The following is an 18,086-nucleotide window of genomic DNA, read 5'->3' on the forward strand; positions in this document are numbered from 1 at the left end:
TCTTATTTCCTTCTCTTGCATTATTGCTCTGGCTAAGACTTCCAGTACAGTATTAGAGAGGTGATAATGGACATCTTTGCCTGCTTCCTGTTCTCAAGGAGAATATCTTTAATCTCTCTCCATTAAGAACAATGTTGGCTCTTGGTTTTGTGTATGTATTTTTCCATCATGTTAAGGAAATTCTCCTCTATTTTTTGTTAAGTGTTTTAATCAGGAAAGGTTGTTGGATTTTGTCAAAGGCCTTTTCTGAATCAGTTGATTAGATCATGTGGTTCTTGTTCTGTGCTTTGTTAAGTTGATAAACTACATTACTTGTCTTTCTTATTTTGAACGATTGTTGGATACCTGTTATGACTCAATTTGGTCATGGTGAATTTTTTTTTTATGTGTTGTTAGATTCTCTTCACCAGGATTTTATTGAGCATTTTTACGTCTGTCTTCATGAGAGATACTACTTCATAAAATGGTTCCATCTTTTCTATTTTCTAAAATTCTTTATGTAGAAGTGGTAACAATTCTTCTCTGAATTCTTCATAAAATTTACTAGGAAAACCATCTGGTAAGGCCTTCTTTTCCTAGGCAGTGAAGTGAGGTTCAAAAGGGTCTGCTCTATGTCTGCTGACTGTAGGTGAGGCAGTGAGTGGGTCTGGAGGAGTGGTCAGGAATCAAAGGAGAAGTCACCTGTTTAAGATGGTTTCTTATTTAGCTGTCTTCTAGGCCAGCCAGCAGCTGCAGTGAAGTGGGGACCAAAAGGGCCCACTCTTTGTCTCCTGGCTGTCAGATCTCATTTTCTGAAGGCCAGGCGATGTTCCTGCGGTTGACTTTCCCCAAAGGTTGAGTCTGGGCTCAGGCTAAACTACAGTGTCCTACCATAACAAGGTAGCTTAAACTTAACTCAAAACTAAGCTGTGTTTTTGGGCAAAACATCTGAAAGATAGGCCTCAAAGATTATAAACATTAGCTACGTTTAGTAGGTGAAAGAGGAAACTAATTTGTGTAAGGATTTTCACTTTATTACATTTCTATACTTGAAGGGTTTTTTCTTTAACTTTTTACAGTGAACATATATTATTTCATAACTAGAAAACACTTGAATCAGCATTCATGTATAAGTAAAAGTCATTGTCATTGTAGAATCAGAATGAATGAAACAAAAAATCTTTTGGAAGATTAATTTGATTTTTTCTTCTAATCAGATTACCAAAGGTAAATATCCCTGAATATTTTAAGTATCACCTATAAAATTTTTAGTCACGAGTCAAAAACTAAATATTAAAATAACTGCCTTTGACTTGATTCTAAGTCAGAGCAAGCCTAATATCCTGGTAGTACTGGGCTGGCCTGCTTAACTGCTAACTGGAAGATTCTCATTCGGAATCCATCAGCTAAGCAAAAAAATTTATAGCCTTGGAAACCCTATGGGTCAGTTCTACTCTGTCCTGTCGGAAAATATGAATTTACATTTAGAGACCATTAAATATTGACTGAGGAATAATACCACGTTTTGATTTAGATCTTTTTGTTAGTTATCTAAAATATGCACCCAGAAACAGTCTTTTGTATAAAAGTAATTTATCAGGAGAGAGATTATTAAGTGATTTGATATTTGTTCTTTCTGGTTTTGGTTATGCATGAGGCCATATAACTTAGTTTTATGATTTTATTAGAATTGTCTACTTATATAACTTTTAAATACAGAGAAAAAGTGTCTAGTTGTTGTAGTTTTGTTTTGGCTTTTTTAAAAATAAAAATTAGGGGTGATCATGATGCTGAGTTCCTGTTTTCTTGATCTTCTTAGTCTAATGTTTTTAAAATATACTTAAATGAAATTTTTGTGTATGTTTGTGAAGCTACTAAGATCCTTTTGTAGATCATGTGAATTATTAAAAAAAGTTCATAATAAGTACTATTGTTTCTTTTTCAGTTCCTCAGTTAAGTGAACCATAATTAATTTTTGTTCCTAAAATTTCTATCTGATCTTTAGTGTTTTTCCTTTGATTGGATTGTAAGTTTACAAAGAAATTAACATTAGATTATATTATCAATATCTTTACACTTTGTAAGGAGTGAAATTTTCCCATTTAGCTTTCCTAAAAAGTCATATATAAGCATATAGAGAGTTTTTAGAGCTTTCATAGTATACACTCTTTGTACATACTTATTTTTCAACTTTTATGTTGGATGTGTTGACATGCCACTTTCCTGAATATATTAGTTTTTTTAAAAAAGGACTTTTATTTGCCTGTATATTCTTACAATCTTGGATAGTTGTTCTGAAATTGTCAGGACTATCTATTCATGAAATGAATTATTATTTTATACCTCATAGGTGAATAATGTTTGAATGAATATTGGTGTTGCTGGGCCCTTTCTGAAACATGAAAAATCAATATTATACAACAGAATTGCTCTATAGACTTTTTAGGCCTCTACTTGTATTCATACTGGCAATATTTTGTCAAGTACTCAGTATTGGCTTTCCTCTGAGATATATGGGCTCACTTCTGGACCACTGTAACAAATTGAATATTGCAATAAAGTTAGTCATGTGGATTTTTTTGGCTTCACAGTGTATGTAAAAGTTTATCATTTACATTTATAATATACTGGTGTCTGTTTGAAGGAGTATTGCAGTGTGCCAGATTGTAAGACTGCTAACCAAAGGCTGACTTTTTAAATACTTTAGGGTGAAAGAGGGGCAGTCTACTCCTGTAAAGATTTACAGCTTCCAGAATCCAGTGGAAGCTTAGTATGAAGTGGATTTAACTCAGCAGCAGTGTATTTGGGTAGTCTATTAAATGTAATGACTAAGGGAATAATTTGAAATATTGGTAAAATAACCTAAATGTAATACAGAAGTGCTAAATGAGTACATATTATTGGAAAACTGGTACCAGTAGGCATGTTCATTGGCAGATTGCCACAAACTCTCCATTTGTGAAAATGAATGTACCTAGAAAGCATAGTAAAATGAATCATGAGCAGACAAGTTATGCCTGCCTGTTTTTATGGCCTATATAAGGTACGTGAATATGGTTTTGAAGGTGATTTTTGGACTAAATATATTGTATTTTAAAATAGATTCAGAAACGTGTCTCCATTTTTCTCCCATTAGATAAAGAGTCTTTTTACCCACTGATTGATGTAAATTGGTGGGCAGAGAGTGCAGTTACTTTGGCTCGCTGCTCTGGTGCTTTAACTGTTTCATCTGTGAAAACATTAAAGAATTTATTAGGAAAGTCCTGCGAGTGGTTTGAACCATCACCTCAAGTCACTGCTACTCATGACGGTGGATTTTTAAGCTTGGAGGTAGTGTATTAATTTTTTAAAACTGCTTGTATAAGAGTGAACATTATTTAACCAAAATCTAAATATCTGAGTTTAATATAGTCATAATTATCCCGTGATTACATTTTATGTTTACTGGCTAAAAAAGCCCCATAATTTGAGTGACACACTAGATACAGTAGCAGGAGAGAAAAAACCCCCACAACCCAAGTCCCATACTATTGTTTGGTTAAAAAAAACCCCCTAAATAACACCCTTGTAATAGAATGAAGAAAATTTATAGCCATTTTGCTATTTCTAAAGCTGTCTTTCTTTGCTGAAGTTTTGGTTCTTTTTCTTATAATAGTAATTTTAAGATATAAAATTATATTACTGCCTATGAAATACAGTCTTTAACTTAGGTTTCAATTGAGTTTGATACCTTAAAAACTCTGGTTCGTTTTAAAAAAAATAATTTATCATGAGAAAGACCTAAGTATAGAGGGAAGTTCTTTAAAGTTACATTTTGGTCATTTAAATTCTTCTTTTAAGTTATTCGTGAGTAACAGCTTTAGTAGCTTTCATTTCATTTTAAATTGATAGCTGTATTTAACTTCAGCATTTTTTATTGTGTCTAAACATCGTTAAAGAGAATTCTGTTTTAAAATCTAAGCTAATTCAGATTATAAATTTTTGTGCAGATGTTAGAGATATTTTAAAGAAAGAAAGTTATTTTTGGTAAGGCAAATAAACCTTATTGTTACTTTTCTAAACCAATGAAATAGGAATAACAAACCCCAAAATAAACAAACAAAAAGTTATTTTTCATAGCAGGGAGAGAAATACCATGTATAAAATTAATATCCTTAGCTTCTTTCTTTCTCTAAAAATATTATATGACATGTATTTTCAGGACTTTGTTAATGGCTTACTATTAAAAACCAAGTTAATTTTGGAGACATAAAATTACTAACATATGTGTATAGTTTTGAAACTGTTAATGTATGTTTTTGTTTGGGATAGTTCTAATCTATTCTTAGTCTTAATGATTTGGTTGATATGAGTGATTTATTAAACCATTGAAGTAAAAAAATACTATTCTGTTGTTAACACTAAAGCCTGGTGATTAGTTCCTCACTGATAATTAAATATCTTTTTTTACTTTTCAGTGTGAAATTAAACTTGCCCCCAAAAGGTCTCGTTTAGAGACAAGGTCTTCTGGAGAAGAAGATGAAGGAGAAGATAATTCTGATTCTGATCATGAAATATCTGCCAAGACTCGCTACTTTGGTTATATAAAACAAGGCCTTTACTTAGTGACTGAAATGGAGCGATTTGCTCCACCAAGGAAACGCCCACGAACTATTACAAAAAATTACCGCCTTGTGAGTTTGAGATCTACAACTCCAGAAGAACTTTATCAGAGAAAGGTGAGAGTGTTGCTAAAGTTTGAGGGAGTCCGTATTTTACTGAGAAAAAAAATATAACTTTTTCTTTTGTAAAGACATTTAAAGAAGGATTGTGATATCATTGATGTTTTAAAAAGACCAGTGTTGTGGAACAACTTGAAAAAATATTGTTGGGCTTTATAATGGAAAAGACAAAATGAAACCATGAATAAATAGAAGTCCACTTGGGAATTTGTTAAAGACTGATTACTTTATTTCTTAGTACTTTTTTTGTTTTGTTTTTGCTAATTTTATGTGGCCTGTAGCTTTCACCTTTTTATTATGTTTAAGTAAAATTTCCCACTCAGACTGTGGCTACTGAGAAATGAAATATGGACACTCATTTTCCAATTAGGATTTCCCCTGGGACCAGCACTTTGCATTCTACTTATTTATTCTGTTCCTGTAGTGTTTTAGGAGGATTCCATGGAGTAAGGGTCTGGTTGATTTTGCCATCATACTAGAAAATTCACTTTCTATTCCTCATATTTCTTTTAAATTGTTAGAACAAATAACCTGACCTCAGACCCTCAATATGTTTGCTAATGCTCTCGCAGTGCACATGAACAAAATTAGCAATTCACAATATTCTTTCAAGAGAGTACCATTGTTTATGAAGAACTATTATGAAGAACTATCTAATAATGTTGTGAATAACTCAATAATGTGATGTTTCTGTTTGTTTTCTTTCCTAAAGATTGAAAGTGAAGAATATGAGGAAGCCTTGTCATTGGCTCACACCTACGGCCTGGATACTGATTTGGTATATCAGAGGCAGTGGAGAAAGTCTGCCGTCAACATTGCTTCAATACAGAATTATTTGGTATGTTTAAGTATCTTGGTTTTGTTGTATGTTCAAAATCATGGTAAGTAATTTGGTTATAGGCCATCATTTTGTGCTATTTTATATTCCTAGTTTTTCTTTAGCTGATGGAATACAGTTACAGAACTGAAAGCATTGTCTTGTTATCAGGTTCTGTTGCCTCCGCAAGTAGACTTTGATGCTGAAGGCATATGAACACATGTTCATTGATAAGCCAACATCTTCTTGGTCATAGCCAGTTGTTCTGTACCATCAAGTTAGAACCAACCCATAGTTGACCCTCCCATGGGTTTTCAGAGACAGCAAATTGTACAGGAGAAGATTGCCCATCTTTCTCACATGGAGCAGCTGGTGTATTTGAACTTTGTACCTTTGCGTTGCCAGTGCAATTACTTACCACTAAGCTACCAGAGTGTTTTGGTTGTAGCAACTTTTAGCAACCTTGTGAACAGTTGCTCTGAACCTTGTGCTATCCTGAGCCAACCTCACTATCTCTGAAACACCTGAATCTGTTGTCAAACACTGTGTGCGTCCATCTCATGCAGGGTCTTCCTCTTTGCACTGACCCTCTACCCCTCTAAGCATGATGTTCTTCTCCGTGGCTGCTCCCTCATGGTCACCAGCCTAAAGTATGTGAGACAGGTTAAAAATCCTTGCCTCCAAGGAGTAAACTGCTTTCACCCTCTCCAGGACAGACCTATTTGTTCTCTTGGCAGTCTGTGTTATGTTCATTACTCTTCTCTAGCACCACAACTCAAAGGCTTATATAAACTCTTCTCTCAACCTTACTCATTGTCTAGCTCGCATATGCAGAGCAAGCAACTGAGAAGACAGTGCATGGTAGTCCCTAAACTGACATTGTAGCTCTTTAGTACTCACTCTGGAGAGATCTTTTTTTTTTTTTTTTCTATAATTATATTTTATTAATTTTCATAAACATTTACAGAGATTTTGGGCTTCCACTCATTCATTGTTGCACTATTCTCTCTATCCTCCTCCCAGTTTGTTCTTGTCCAAATGCCACAGTGCTTGTCAAAGCCAGTTCTGATTAATCTCCTTTGTCAGTGTATCCTTTGCCATTCCCTATCACTCCTCCCTGAGAGAGACTTCACCCTGAGTCATAAGGAAAAGGGGACGGCGTATTCTCTTAGCTACTTCCTGCTGAAAAGGGACGCTGTGGGTTTCAGGGTGAAGATCTTCTCTCACTACTCTAAAGGGCCCCTTTGGCAGTAGGAAACACATAGACTATTATGGAGATTGATTTTGGAATTCAGATGCACTCTTATTGATTGTGCTTGGCTGTACATGTACATATCCTTCAAGATGTATCATGGGGGTGTTGCAACCTAGAAGACACAAATTTGACTAACAAGTTATAAGTACATGAGTCCAAAAATTATGGAAAAGTAAAAGAAAAGATTCTTTCATTGTTTTACAAACAATCCCCCAGGTCCCCTCCACCATGCAGCCCTCGCTCTAGTCTCCTGTGATGACAGAGATACCCAGTTACATCTCTCTTTTAGACGGTTCTCTCCCTCCTCTGTTTCAGTGCAGTATACATTATTGAACCCATCTTACTCAGTCTCTCCCCAACCCCAAGGACAGTCCCATTCTACAACAGTGGCATCATGTAATATTTGTCCTTTTGTGACTGGGATATTTCACTCAGCATAATGTTCTCCAGAGTCAACCATTTTGAATAATATTGCATGAGTTCCTTGTTTTTTAATGCAGCATAGTATTCCATTGTGCGAATATACCATAGCTTCTCTAGCCATTCGTTTGTTGATGGGCACTTAGGTTGTTTCCAACTCCTTGCTATTGTGAACAAAGCTGCAATAAACATGGGTGTGCATATATCTGCTTGGATGTCAGCTATGGTCTCTTCAGGGTATATTCCCAGTAGTGGAATTGCTGAGTCAACACAGATTTTACCTTTGTATACTGAAAGGTTGCGTCCCACATAGGGTCTTGGGAAATTTAATGTCAGTTGAATCCAGACTCTGGCTTCTTGAGGCACGCCAGGTTTGAGGGCTCAGGGCACTTGTGGTATGATGTTCTTTTGGCCCCACATGGGTGTCGGCAGAATGGCCTTGCCAGATGAACTGGGGGTCTGGGGAAAGCAGTTTGCCAGCATTTGGGTGTGCCAGGTTTTAAGACACTGAAGGGTCATCGGGCCTGATGCCCTTGGGCTAGTCTTTCATTGTTTTTGTTCAGACATTCCTCTAGGTCATATAGCCCTGGTGTACAAGTTGCTGTACAGGCTAAACACTGTGACACTGATGTGTCAAATGCATTAATGGTCAGTTACCCAATGCAGACAGAGAGTGCGGTGGAGGTCCCCAATTAAAACAAGCTTGGAAGGAGGAGTGGCATCCACGTCCATAATAGCTTGCCTCCAAAAACCCTGTGAACCTGGAGAGAGGATGAAAAGCACCCAAGCGTCGAGGACTCTCCTTTATAGGGTCGCTACGAGTCGTCTGCGACTTGAAGGCACTTTACAACAACAACAACAACAACAACAACAACAACATATTGTCTTGATTTTCTGCTGCTTGTGCCTAGAGTGTTGATTGTGGATTCAAGCAAAATGAAATCATTAACAACCTCAGTCCTTCCTCCATCTATTTATTGTAATGCTGCCTTTTGGCACAGTGGAGAGGATCTTTGTTTTCTTGCTGTTGAGATGAAATCCATATTGAAGGCTGCAGTGTTTTGTTTCTTTTTTTTTACCTTCTGCAGCAAATGCTTCAGGTCCTCCTTAATTAGGTCATGACGTAGATCCTGTAAATTGCCAGAAACCAAATGATAATTTGACCAGAAAAAGGTTTAATATAGAGAATTATTTTCTAGTTACTGTTGATTCGCTCAAATACACTGTCTTTAAGTAGATTATGACTCATAGTGACCCACTATTGGTTTTCTGGAGCTGTATATCTTTGTAGGGGGTAGGGAGTGTGCTATACCGTCCTCTACAGAGTAACTTGTGGATTTGAAGTGCTCATCTTTTGCTTTGCAGTGCAACTCTGTGTACTATCACACTCTATATAAAGGATAAAGTGAATGCTAAAGAATATGCTGGAGCTGAAGGAGATTATCTCAAAGAGGGAACATATTTGGAATTAAGAGTGTCTTCTTTCCAAAGTTGAGATTCAAATCTTATTGGAGAAACTGTGATTGCATCACATTGAATGGAGTTCCATGCCTGAGGCCATGGTTACTAATGTCTGGTTGATGAGATTGACAGAATGAAATATGGGCTTAGCTGCTGTTCTTGTTAGGTGCCTTCAAGTCCTGTACAACTCAGAGGGACCATATGAACAACAGATATGAACCTGTCCTATCCTGTGCCACTCTCATCATCCCTGACACGTTGTACAGTCACTTCTTCAATCCATTTCACAAAGGGTCTTCTTTTCTTTTGCTGACTTATCCAATCATTATGTCTCTTTCTAAGGAATAACCTCTCTTAGCAGGTTTGTGAAATAAAGATTTGTCATCTTTGCATTTAAGGAGCATTCTGACTGTACTTTGTCGAAGACATATGTGTTTATTCTTTTTTCCATGGGATAGTCAATACTCTTCTTTAACACCACAACTGAAAGGCATCATTTCATCTTCTTTCATCTTTACTTGTTGACTGCATGTTCTCTGCAACATATCTGTGTGTTCTTTTGTGATTGAGATAGTCAGTGCTCTCCTTTAACACCACAACTCAAAGACTTCAGATCTTCTGCCATCTTTACTCTTTGTCCAGCTCAGATACATAGCAAGTGATTGAAAAGACCATGATGTGTATCAGGTGCCCCTTACTCTTCAAGCTGACATCATAGCTTCTCAGTAATTTGGAGAGGTCTTTTGACAGCAGATTTGCCCATGCAGTATGTCTCATGTGATACCAGTGAGCTGTTCCTGGGTCAGGAAAAAACGAGAAATTGGCAAGCAGAAAACACTTTATTAGAGTGCATAGCACTCAAGGTGACAGATAAGGAACCATAGGCATGTCTGCAAAGGAGAAATTCCAACCTGCATGCAGGCAAACGGTATCTGGAAATTTCCCAGTTAGGGGCCTGGGAGAGTCCCTGGAGATCTGCTCATAAGAATGCCATGAAAACTCGATGGGAATTTTCCCAAAAACTTGATGGGAATATTCCCATAAAGATAGAAAGCTAGATGGGAGTTGAACATCACAGTATGTCTCACACAGATACTGCTGCCTGCAGTGGAGCAAGAAGAAAAGAATTTAAGCATACCAAGACCAGAAATGAGTCTTTTCTTTAGTGGTTCTTTAGTCTGCAAAGGAGAAATAGTTAAGAGGCAATATATATATATAGAGAGAGAGATCTGCAGTTGGTCCCATTCCAAAGAAAGGTGACCTGACAGAGTGCAGAAATTATCGAACAATATCATTAATATCACATGCAAGCAAGATTCTGCTGAAAATCGTCAAAAAGCGACTGGAACAGCACATCAGCAGAGAACTGCCAGACGTACAGGCTGGGTTTGTAAGAAGCTGTGGGACCAGAGATATTATAGCTAATGTTAAATGAATCTTGACTGAAAGCGGAAAGTACCAGAGGAATGTCTATCTGTGTTTCATGGACTATGCAAAGGCATTTGATTGTGTGGAAAACAACAAACTGTGGCTGACTCTGAGAAGAATGGGAAGCCCAGGACAGTTGCTTTTGCTTATATGAAACCTGTGCTTGGACTAAGAGGCACTCATGAGAATAGAGCATGGAAACACTGCATGGCTCAAAATTGGGACGGGTATATGCCAGAGATGTGTCCTATCTTCATACCTTTTCAATCTATATGTAGAACAGATTATCTGGGAGTCTGGGCTCTATGAGGAGAAATGTGGCATCAAGAATGGAGAAAGACTCATCAACAATCTACATTATACAGGTGACACACCCTGCTTGCTGAAACTGAGTAGGACCTGAAGATCTTGATGCAGAAGGTTATGGACTGCAGCCTTCAATATGGATTGAAGCTCAATATCAAGAAAACAAAAGATTCTCACCACTGGAGCAATTGGCAGCAACATGGTAGATGATGAAAACGTTGAGATTGTTAACAGCTTCAGTTTGCTTGGCCCTACAGTCAACACTCTTGGCACCAGCAGCCAGGAAATTAAAAGACAAATTGCATTGGGAAATTTTACTGTTAGCGACCTCTCCAAAGTACTGAAGAGCAATGACTTCAGTCTGGAGGCCAAGGTGCGCCATCGTTTTTGCAATTACTTGCTGTGCATCAGAGAGCTGGACAATGACTATGAATGATAGAAAGATAATTAATGCCTTTGAACTGTGGTGTTGGAGAAGAGAATTGAATATACTGTGGACCGCTAGAAGAAAAAACAGGCCTGTCCTAGAGGGGGTGAGACTAGGCTGCTCCTTGCAGGCAAGGATTCTGAAGCTTTGTCTAACATACTTTGTACATGATGCAAGGAGGAACCAGTCCTTGGAGAGTGATGTTTTATTTGGGAGGGTGGAGAGACATTGCAAGAGAGGAAGACCTTCAGTGGATTGATTCAATTCTGGGGTAATGGGGTAGGTGTGTCATAAAAGTTTTTATGTCGACTGTAATTTTTTTTATCCTTTATGCCTTTTTGAGGAAGTATGCTTTTAGAATGTATGTCTTCTTACCTGACATTTAGAAAGGAAAATGTCTTTTGCATTTAAAAAGATCTTAAGACATTTGGGGGAAATTTCTTGATGGTTGTTTAACTTACAGATTTATATCCATGAATTACTAGAAATAAGTAACAATATTTTGGAAAATTTGTATGGAAAAGATACCATTTTCACCAAATTCCAAAAGAACTCATTTTTCAAGGTAAAATATGAGTGATGAGAAAGCATGAGAATGATTAGGACATGAATCTTGTATTTATCTTTCTTTTAACTTAATTACGACAGTAAGAATGCAAGCTCACACATACATACATATTGATATTTTCTTAGTAATAGAGAACTAATTTGTCTCCTTAAAAAGTATATGTGTTAGGAAATGCAAAAATAAGAAAAATTTTAATAAATACAGAGTTAAGGGTTAAAAACAGCATTTATGTGGCGTTTGCTTTTAGGAAGCCTCTGATTTTCCCGAGAAAACACAGTGATTATGAAAGATTATATTGAGGATGTCTTGAATTGTTATGTGCCAGCTTGCAACTCATAGCAACCCTATGTACAGTAACTCTGAACCTTCCTCTGTCCTGAGCCAACCTGTCTCCAGTACTCTCTGCTTTCAGCCAAGATCCATCTAACATTAGGTATTATATTCCTAGTACCACGACCTCTTCTAAATCCAGCTGTATCTGTGGCAGTTCTTTGTTGATGTGTTATTCCAGTCCTTTTGGATAAGGGTTTGAAAAGAGCTAAAGTAAGTCTTGAAAGAAGAAAGATCTTCATTAATTCAGAAGAAAAAATAGTTTAAAAAAATTTTAAAATTTAATAAAGAATTTAATAAATTTAATAAAGAATTCCGTGACTAAATCTGTTTTAGTTCTGTATTATGTCAGTTTCAGTATCAGATGCAAAGTAAATATTTTTAGGACAAGCTCATTCTCTAGAGCTAACATTTGGCAGTGAACATTTGACAGTGAATATTGGCAAACATGCTAGAAGAATATTGAGATACTGATGTTGATTTGAAAACAATCTTTTGTGTAATATTGTGGATTTTTGACCATGAAGTTACAGAGGAAGCTCTTGTAGAAGATGAATTAGATGGAAGGAAACTGATGTTCAAGAAACCCTGATAGGCTCCTGATTTGACCTAGTAGGAAGCTATTGTTTATTGCTGTTGTGTACCATTGATTTGGAACTGACACTTAGCTGATGTTCCAGTGGATTTTCAGAGATAGTAAATCAATCACACAGGAGGAGATTGTCCATCCTTTTCTTTCTTTTATTTTATTAGCTTTTTGTGTGTACTGTCAAATCAGATCTGAGAGGTGCAGGAGGAGATTGTCCCTCCTTCTCCAGCAGAGCATCTGGTGGATTCAAACCACGCACCTCTGGGATTGCAGTACAACTTCTTACCACTAGGCCACTAGAGCTCACCTCCATCCTTCTCTTGAGGAGCAGCTGGTGGATTCGAACCATGTGCCTTTGAGGTTACAGCTATAGGCATGGGAAATGCACAAGACATTTGAAGAATTAATTGCTGTTATAGATTGTATAAAGAAATAGGTTTTCACTTACTTTATATACCTATGAAAAATGGATAATGAATAAATAAGACTAAAAAAAGAATTGATGCCTTTGAATTGTGTTGTTGGTAAAGTGTATTGGATATCCATTCTATGGATTGGCAAAAGATGATCAAGTCTGTCTCAAAGGAAGTGAAACCATAGTGCTGTTTAGGGTCAAGGATGGTGAAGCTTCACCTTATATACTTTGGGCATGTTGTCTGGCGAGACTGTGTTATTGTTAGGTGCCATAAAGTTGTGTATGAATCATAGTCACTCTGTGAACAGCAGATCTGTGACATATCCTTTCCTGTGCCCTACTCAACATGTTTGACACACTTAAGCCCTTTGCTGCAGTCACTCTTTCACTCTTACCTTGTTGAACAACTTGCTCTTTTGCTGAGCCTCTACCTTTCTAGGCATGATGTCCATTTCCAAGGAATAATTCTACCTGAAAACATGCCCCAAATATGTTAAATAACGTTTCGCCATCCTTGGCATTCAAGGATCACTTTAGCTGCACTTTTTCCAAGTCCTGTGTATTTAGATTTTCCACAATCCATAAGCTACTAAGTACTCCTCTCCAACACCACAACCTAAAAGCATCCATTCTTCTTTGTCAGCCTTATTCATTGTCCAGCTCTCAGGTGCATAGCAAGTGATTGAAAAGATCATGGCTTGAATCAGGGACATGTTACTTTTCAGACTTACATCATTGCTACTCAGTAATTTGGAGCGATCTCTGACAGTAGACTTGTGTAACTCTGTATGTCTTCTGATCTCCAGAGTTCTTGTACCAAGGGTATTGATTGTGGATCCAAGTACGATGGAGTTGTTGACAGTCTTAATGTTTTCTCCATCTATCATGATGTTGCCCATTAGCTCAATGATGAGTTTTGTCTTCTTGATGTTGAGGTGCAATCCATATTGAAGGCTGTTATGTAGTCTTGGATCCTCTGAGTATTTCAAGTCCTCTTCACTTTCAGCAAGCAAGATTATGTCATTTGCATAGTGCAGATTGTTAATGAGTCTTCATCTGATCTTGATGCCACATTCTTCTTCATAGAGTTCAGCTTCTTAAAAGATTTGCTAATTTGCTACAAGTCACTGAACATGCCAGCGATCGTGATTAATGGCGCAAGATAGGCAAAGTTTCAGTCTGTTTACAGGGTTACTGTGAGGAATAGTTGACTTGATGACACCTGACAACTAAAACGACAGAGGAATGTATCCAGAGTATGAACCAAATGATACTCTAAATTTGGAACCCTAACATCTCTTTCTAAGAGGAGGTCAGCTTAGGAATTTTGAATTACTATCTGTGGAAATAATGGAAGGAAGTATCAGAACCTTGATCTTTCTAAATAACAGCCTGGTGTGGCTTGTTTTTGTTATTAGATTATCATCTGTACTGTGATATATCTTTTTTCTTTTTGCATTGTGTAATGTATCTTATAGTAAAGTAAATACGGAACGTTGATATGCTGTGCTTCATTAGTTTTGATTCATAGTGAAACACCAAGTGAAAATGCTTGTTAGAATATTTCACGTCTTTCCTACTTTATAATTTATTCAGAATGCAGTCTGGAGACCACAGTAAATACAAAGAGAGGGTTCCCCCTCTTTTTTAGATGTGAGTCATTAGAAGAAGAAAGAAAAAAAAATTCAATCATATGCAGTGCTTCTAATCAGTGTTAGGGAATTATCTTTTAGGATAAAGTTCTCTAGCACCAAGTACTTAAGTAGGTATACTGCTTCGTGACTCTTCATGGTGTCATGGTAAGGAATTTACTGGCATCTCAAAGGTATGTGGTTTGAATCCACCAGCTAATCCACGGGGGGAAGATGAGCGTTATCTTTCCATGTTAACTCTGAAAACTTGCTGGAGAGTCAGCTACGGGTGGATTGCGACTTGACAGAAACACTACAATACTTCATGGGTAGCCCTGTAATTTTGGAAGATGTTTTAAGATAATCATAAGTTCTTTAATGCCTCTTTTTTATTTCTTTTGTTTCTAGAGTAAAATAAAGAAACGATCCTGGGTTCTGCATGAGTGTTTGGAAAGAGTTCCTGAAAATGTGGATGCTGCAAAAGAACTCCTTCAGTATGGTTTAAAAGGCACTGACCTGGAGGCTCTTATAGCAATAGGGAAAGGAGCAGATGATGGCAGGTTAGTTATAGAAAGATTTGGAATTAAAAACCAAATAGGACTTTGTGCAAACTTTTGAGATAACATATTAATAAGGCTGAACATTAAAAATTTATGTCATTCTGTTATGAAACAGTTGCTTTTGATTGATGTTTCCACGGGAGGGTCAGCTATATGGGTTGTTTCCAACTTTCCTGTTGTTGCCGTTGAGCTGGGAGTGACCCATACCTGACCCTCTAGCAGGTTTTCAGAGGCAGTTAATTGCACAGGCTGAGCGTGCCCGTCCCTCTCCTACAGACCAGCTGGTGGATTTGAACTATGTGCCTTTAGATTGCAGCTCAGCTTCTTGTCACTAAACCACCAGAGCTGCTTAAAGAAATCACATTGTTGTTGTGAGCCGTTGAGTCCGAATTGACTCACAGCTGAGCCTCTAGCAGATTTTCAGAGGCAGTTGATTGCCTGTCTTCCCACAAAGCTGTTGGTGAATTTGAACTGTGACCTTGCAGTACAATTTCTTACCACTAGGCCACCAGAGCTCTCTAAAGGGACCTTAAGGATCATCAAATCCAAAACTAAGTTTAGTTAAGAAACTGAATCCCAGAGAAAACAATCTGAGATTATACTATTTTTGGTGGAACATGGTTATGACCCACATCTCTGGATTCGCAGAATAGTTTCAAAACACTAGCACTCAGTTTTCTGGTTGGGCTCTCATGAATACGGTCACCGGACAGTCAAGACATCTGTGGCACAACCAGCCAGAACTACCTTGGGACAGGTGCATCTCCTGTCCCACATGACCTCTTGTGAATGGTCTGGAAGAGCTGCTGGCCCTCAGGGGAAGCACCAGCACAGATCGTACAGGCCTGCCTCAGCTTCTCCTTCCCCTCTGTCTATGCTTTGACGGTAGTTAACAACCCAAGATAACGGCAATCTTGTATGTTAAATACCTTTGCATATTGTAGTTTGGTACTGAAGAAAGATCCAATTCTATATTTATTAACTGTTGCCTATTTTTAAGCTGTGGGGTTAAGGCAGACATTTGCATTTACTTAATAGATGAAAGACTTTTCAGCAAATTTAAACATCACTTTCCTCATCTGTAGTACTATTCCTCCTCCACAGAATTACTATGAGTGATTAAATTATATATCTTGGGAAAGCACCTCATAACCTTTAAGTACCATACAAATGTCAGTTAATAACAATAATAAAATTATTTGACAAGAGTAGTTGCTCACCAGACATCTGGAATTTCTTTTAAAATATAAATACGGTAGTATAGTTGATGAATAATTTAAATGAAACTGACATTCATTACTGCTTTAAAGTCTTTAGCAGGAGTGAGTAAAATTTTAAACTCAGTTGGTAACGCTTTCTGCATTGGTTGCTTTGCATTAGGTAAAATCCACAGATTTTCTCAATAAGTTTTATTTTCTTGGTATTTTTCGTTTCTTCCTATGATGATGACTGTTAGTTGTTTTCCTCATTCTGTGGATATAATCATTTAGCAAAAATTTCTTTCTAATCATTAGTTGTTTTTATGCTATTCACTTTAATAGTTAGTGAAAGTGAGGAAATTAGAATTTTACTCCATGAATTAAAAAATAATTTTTTTCCTTGCAGATTTGCATTACCTGGTGAAATAGACATTGACAACATTTCCTATGAAGAGATTTCACCTGATGAAGAAGAGACTGCCAAGAATAAAAAGGAAAAGGAACTCATGAGGAGACAAGAGCTCCTTAAATTAGTGAACTTTTCAAAGTAAATCATCTATTACTATTCATTTGTAATTTTTTTAAAATTACTAGTCATTGAAATATGTTCTTTGATGGCAATAATTGCTTAATTATTCCATCAACTTATATGAGTTAAATATCATTTTACCCTTCTGCTTTAGAGTTCTGTTCCATGAGTTGTGGGATCAGTGGAGTATTAGTAATTTTTATTCTATTTAACTCTTAGAGAAATAAGGTTTTAAGGACATTCATGTGGCTTAATGTAATTTTCAAAACAGGTTAATGCTGGAACAAAAAGAACTTTGCCGTTGTAGACTGAAATTATTAACCTACTTGGATCGACTTGCAACATATGAGGTATGGAATCATTTTAATCAAAGTAGTTATGTTAATTTGAACTGTTGTTGTAAACTCTATAGTTGTTCTGAAATAAAATGCTTTTGTATGTTAGGACTATTAACATGGGGAAAAAATTATTGCATAAACCTGTTCAATTATGGGCACCATTTTGGGGAGCAGTTTTAAAGATAGCAGCACAAATAAACAACAACAGTGGGAATGAATAGCCTGACATACTCATTGATAGTAAAATACCAGGAATTGTTTCAATAGACTAAGGATTGAGAATGCATTACCCATTTCACTTTACTTGTTTTTCCTAGTATTATGTTCATTTTCATTTCCTTTTATCTGATTTATTTTGTTATAACCAATGACATTTTTCTACCTCAAGGACCAAGTTTCATTATAGATGAAGGTTTAATGATTTTATTATGGATATTTCTGACTTCCCTTTAATGATTTGTTAGTAGTTTGAGTATAATAGCTTGAACTTTGATCCAATTAGGACCATAATTAAGATAGCTGAACTTTTAAAACTATACTTGGATTTTAAAGAATGTAAAAACTTTTAAGGTACCCATTTCAGTACTAGCTTTGTGCTCTTAAGACTGTTGAGATTTTGTGCAATTTGCAGGTGCAGTTTGCAAGTTCAGTTGATCAACATTTCAATAAAGATATGTAGTTTGGATTGCTTTTAAACATGACACTGATAACTGAAATTGCCCAAGTATTAAAATAAATTTCAAATCATTACATTTTTATTTCTTTTGGAGTTCTTTTACTCAGCATGTGCCATGATGGCTATACCTTTATCACCTCTTCAAGTAGCTGCTTATAGTAGGCATGTAGTAGTGTCACAGCTAATGATATGATAATACTTGTCACTAGAGTATCACACAAATGTACAAGCTGAAAAAAAAGAGGTTGGTAGTCCTGTATTTGGGTGCTTGACATTGAGCCATCCTGTCAGCAACTTGGTGATGATAGAAATCTAGGATAGGGTTATGGGATTTTTAACTGAGATTGATAAAGGAAATGATTATTGGGAACAAGAAGTTAAGAACAAATCTGCGTTATGCAGATGACACAACCCTGCCTGCTGAAACTGAGGAGGAC

At 36.7% G+C, this 18,086-nt stretch overlaps 1 protein-coding gene across 1 annotated transcript in view; it reads left to right on the plus strand.

Annotated features, from left to right (window-relative positions):
• Positions 1 to 18,086, plus strand: part of NBAS (neuroblastoma amplified sequence) — a 611,780-nt gene that overhangs the window by 124,939 nt on the left and 468,755 nt on the right. Inside the window, exons 14-19 of the mRNA XM_006880668.1 lie at positions 3,116 to 3,309; positions 4,437 to 4,697; positions 5,413 to 5,538; positions 14,756 to 14,907; positions 16,513 to 16,653; positions 16,907 to 16,985. Coding sequence (XP_006880730.1) covers positions 3,116 to 3,309; positions 4,437 to 4,697; positions 5,413 to 5,538; positions 14,756 to 14,907; positions 16,513 to 16,653; positions 16,907 to 16,985 — 953 coding nt within the window. The remainder of the gene's footprint in view (positions 1 to 3,115; positions 3,310 to 4,436; positions 4,698 to 5,412; positions 5,539 to 14,755; positions 14,908 to 16,512; positions 16,654 to 16,906; positions 16,986 to 18,086) is intronic.

This window comes from Elephantulus edwardii, unplaced genomic scaffold, assembly GCF_000299155.1.
Source record: "Elephantulus edwardii isolate Elephantulus edwardi_28Jun2011 unplaced genomic scaffold, EleEdw1.0 scaffold00009, whole genome shotgun sequence".
Classification (NCBI taxonomy): Eukaryota; Metazoa; Chordata; class Mammalia; order Macroscelidea; family Macroscelididae; genus Elephantulus; species Elephantulus edwardii.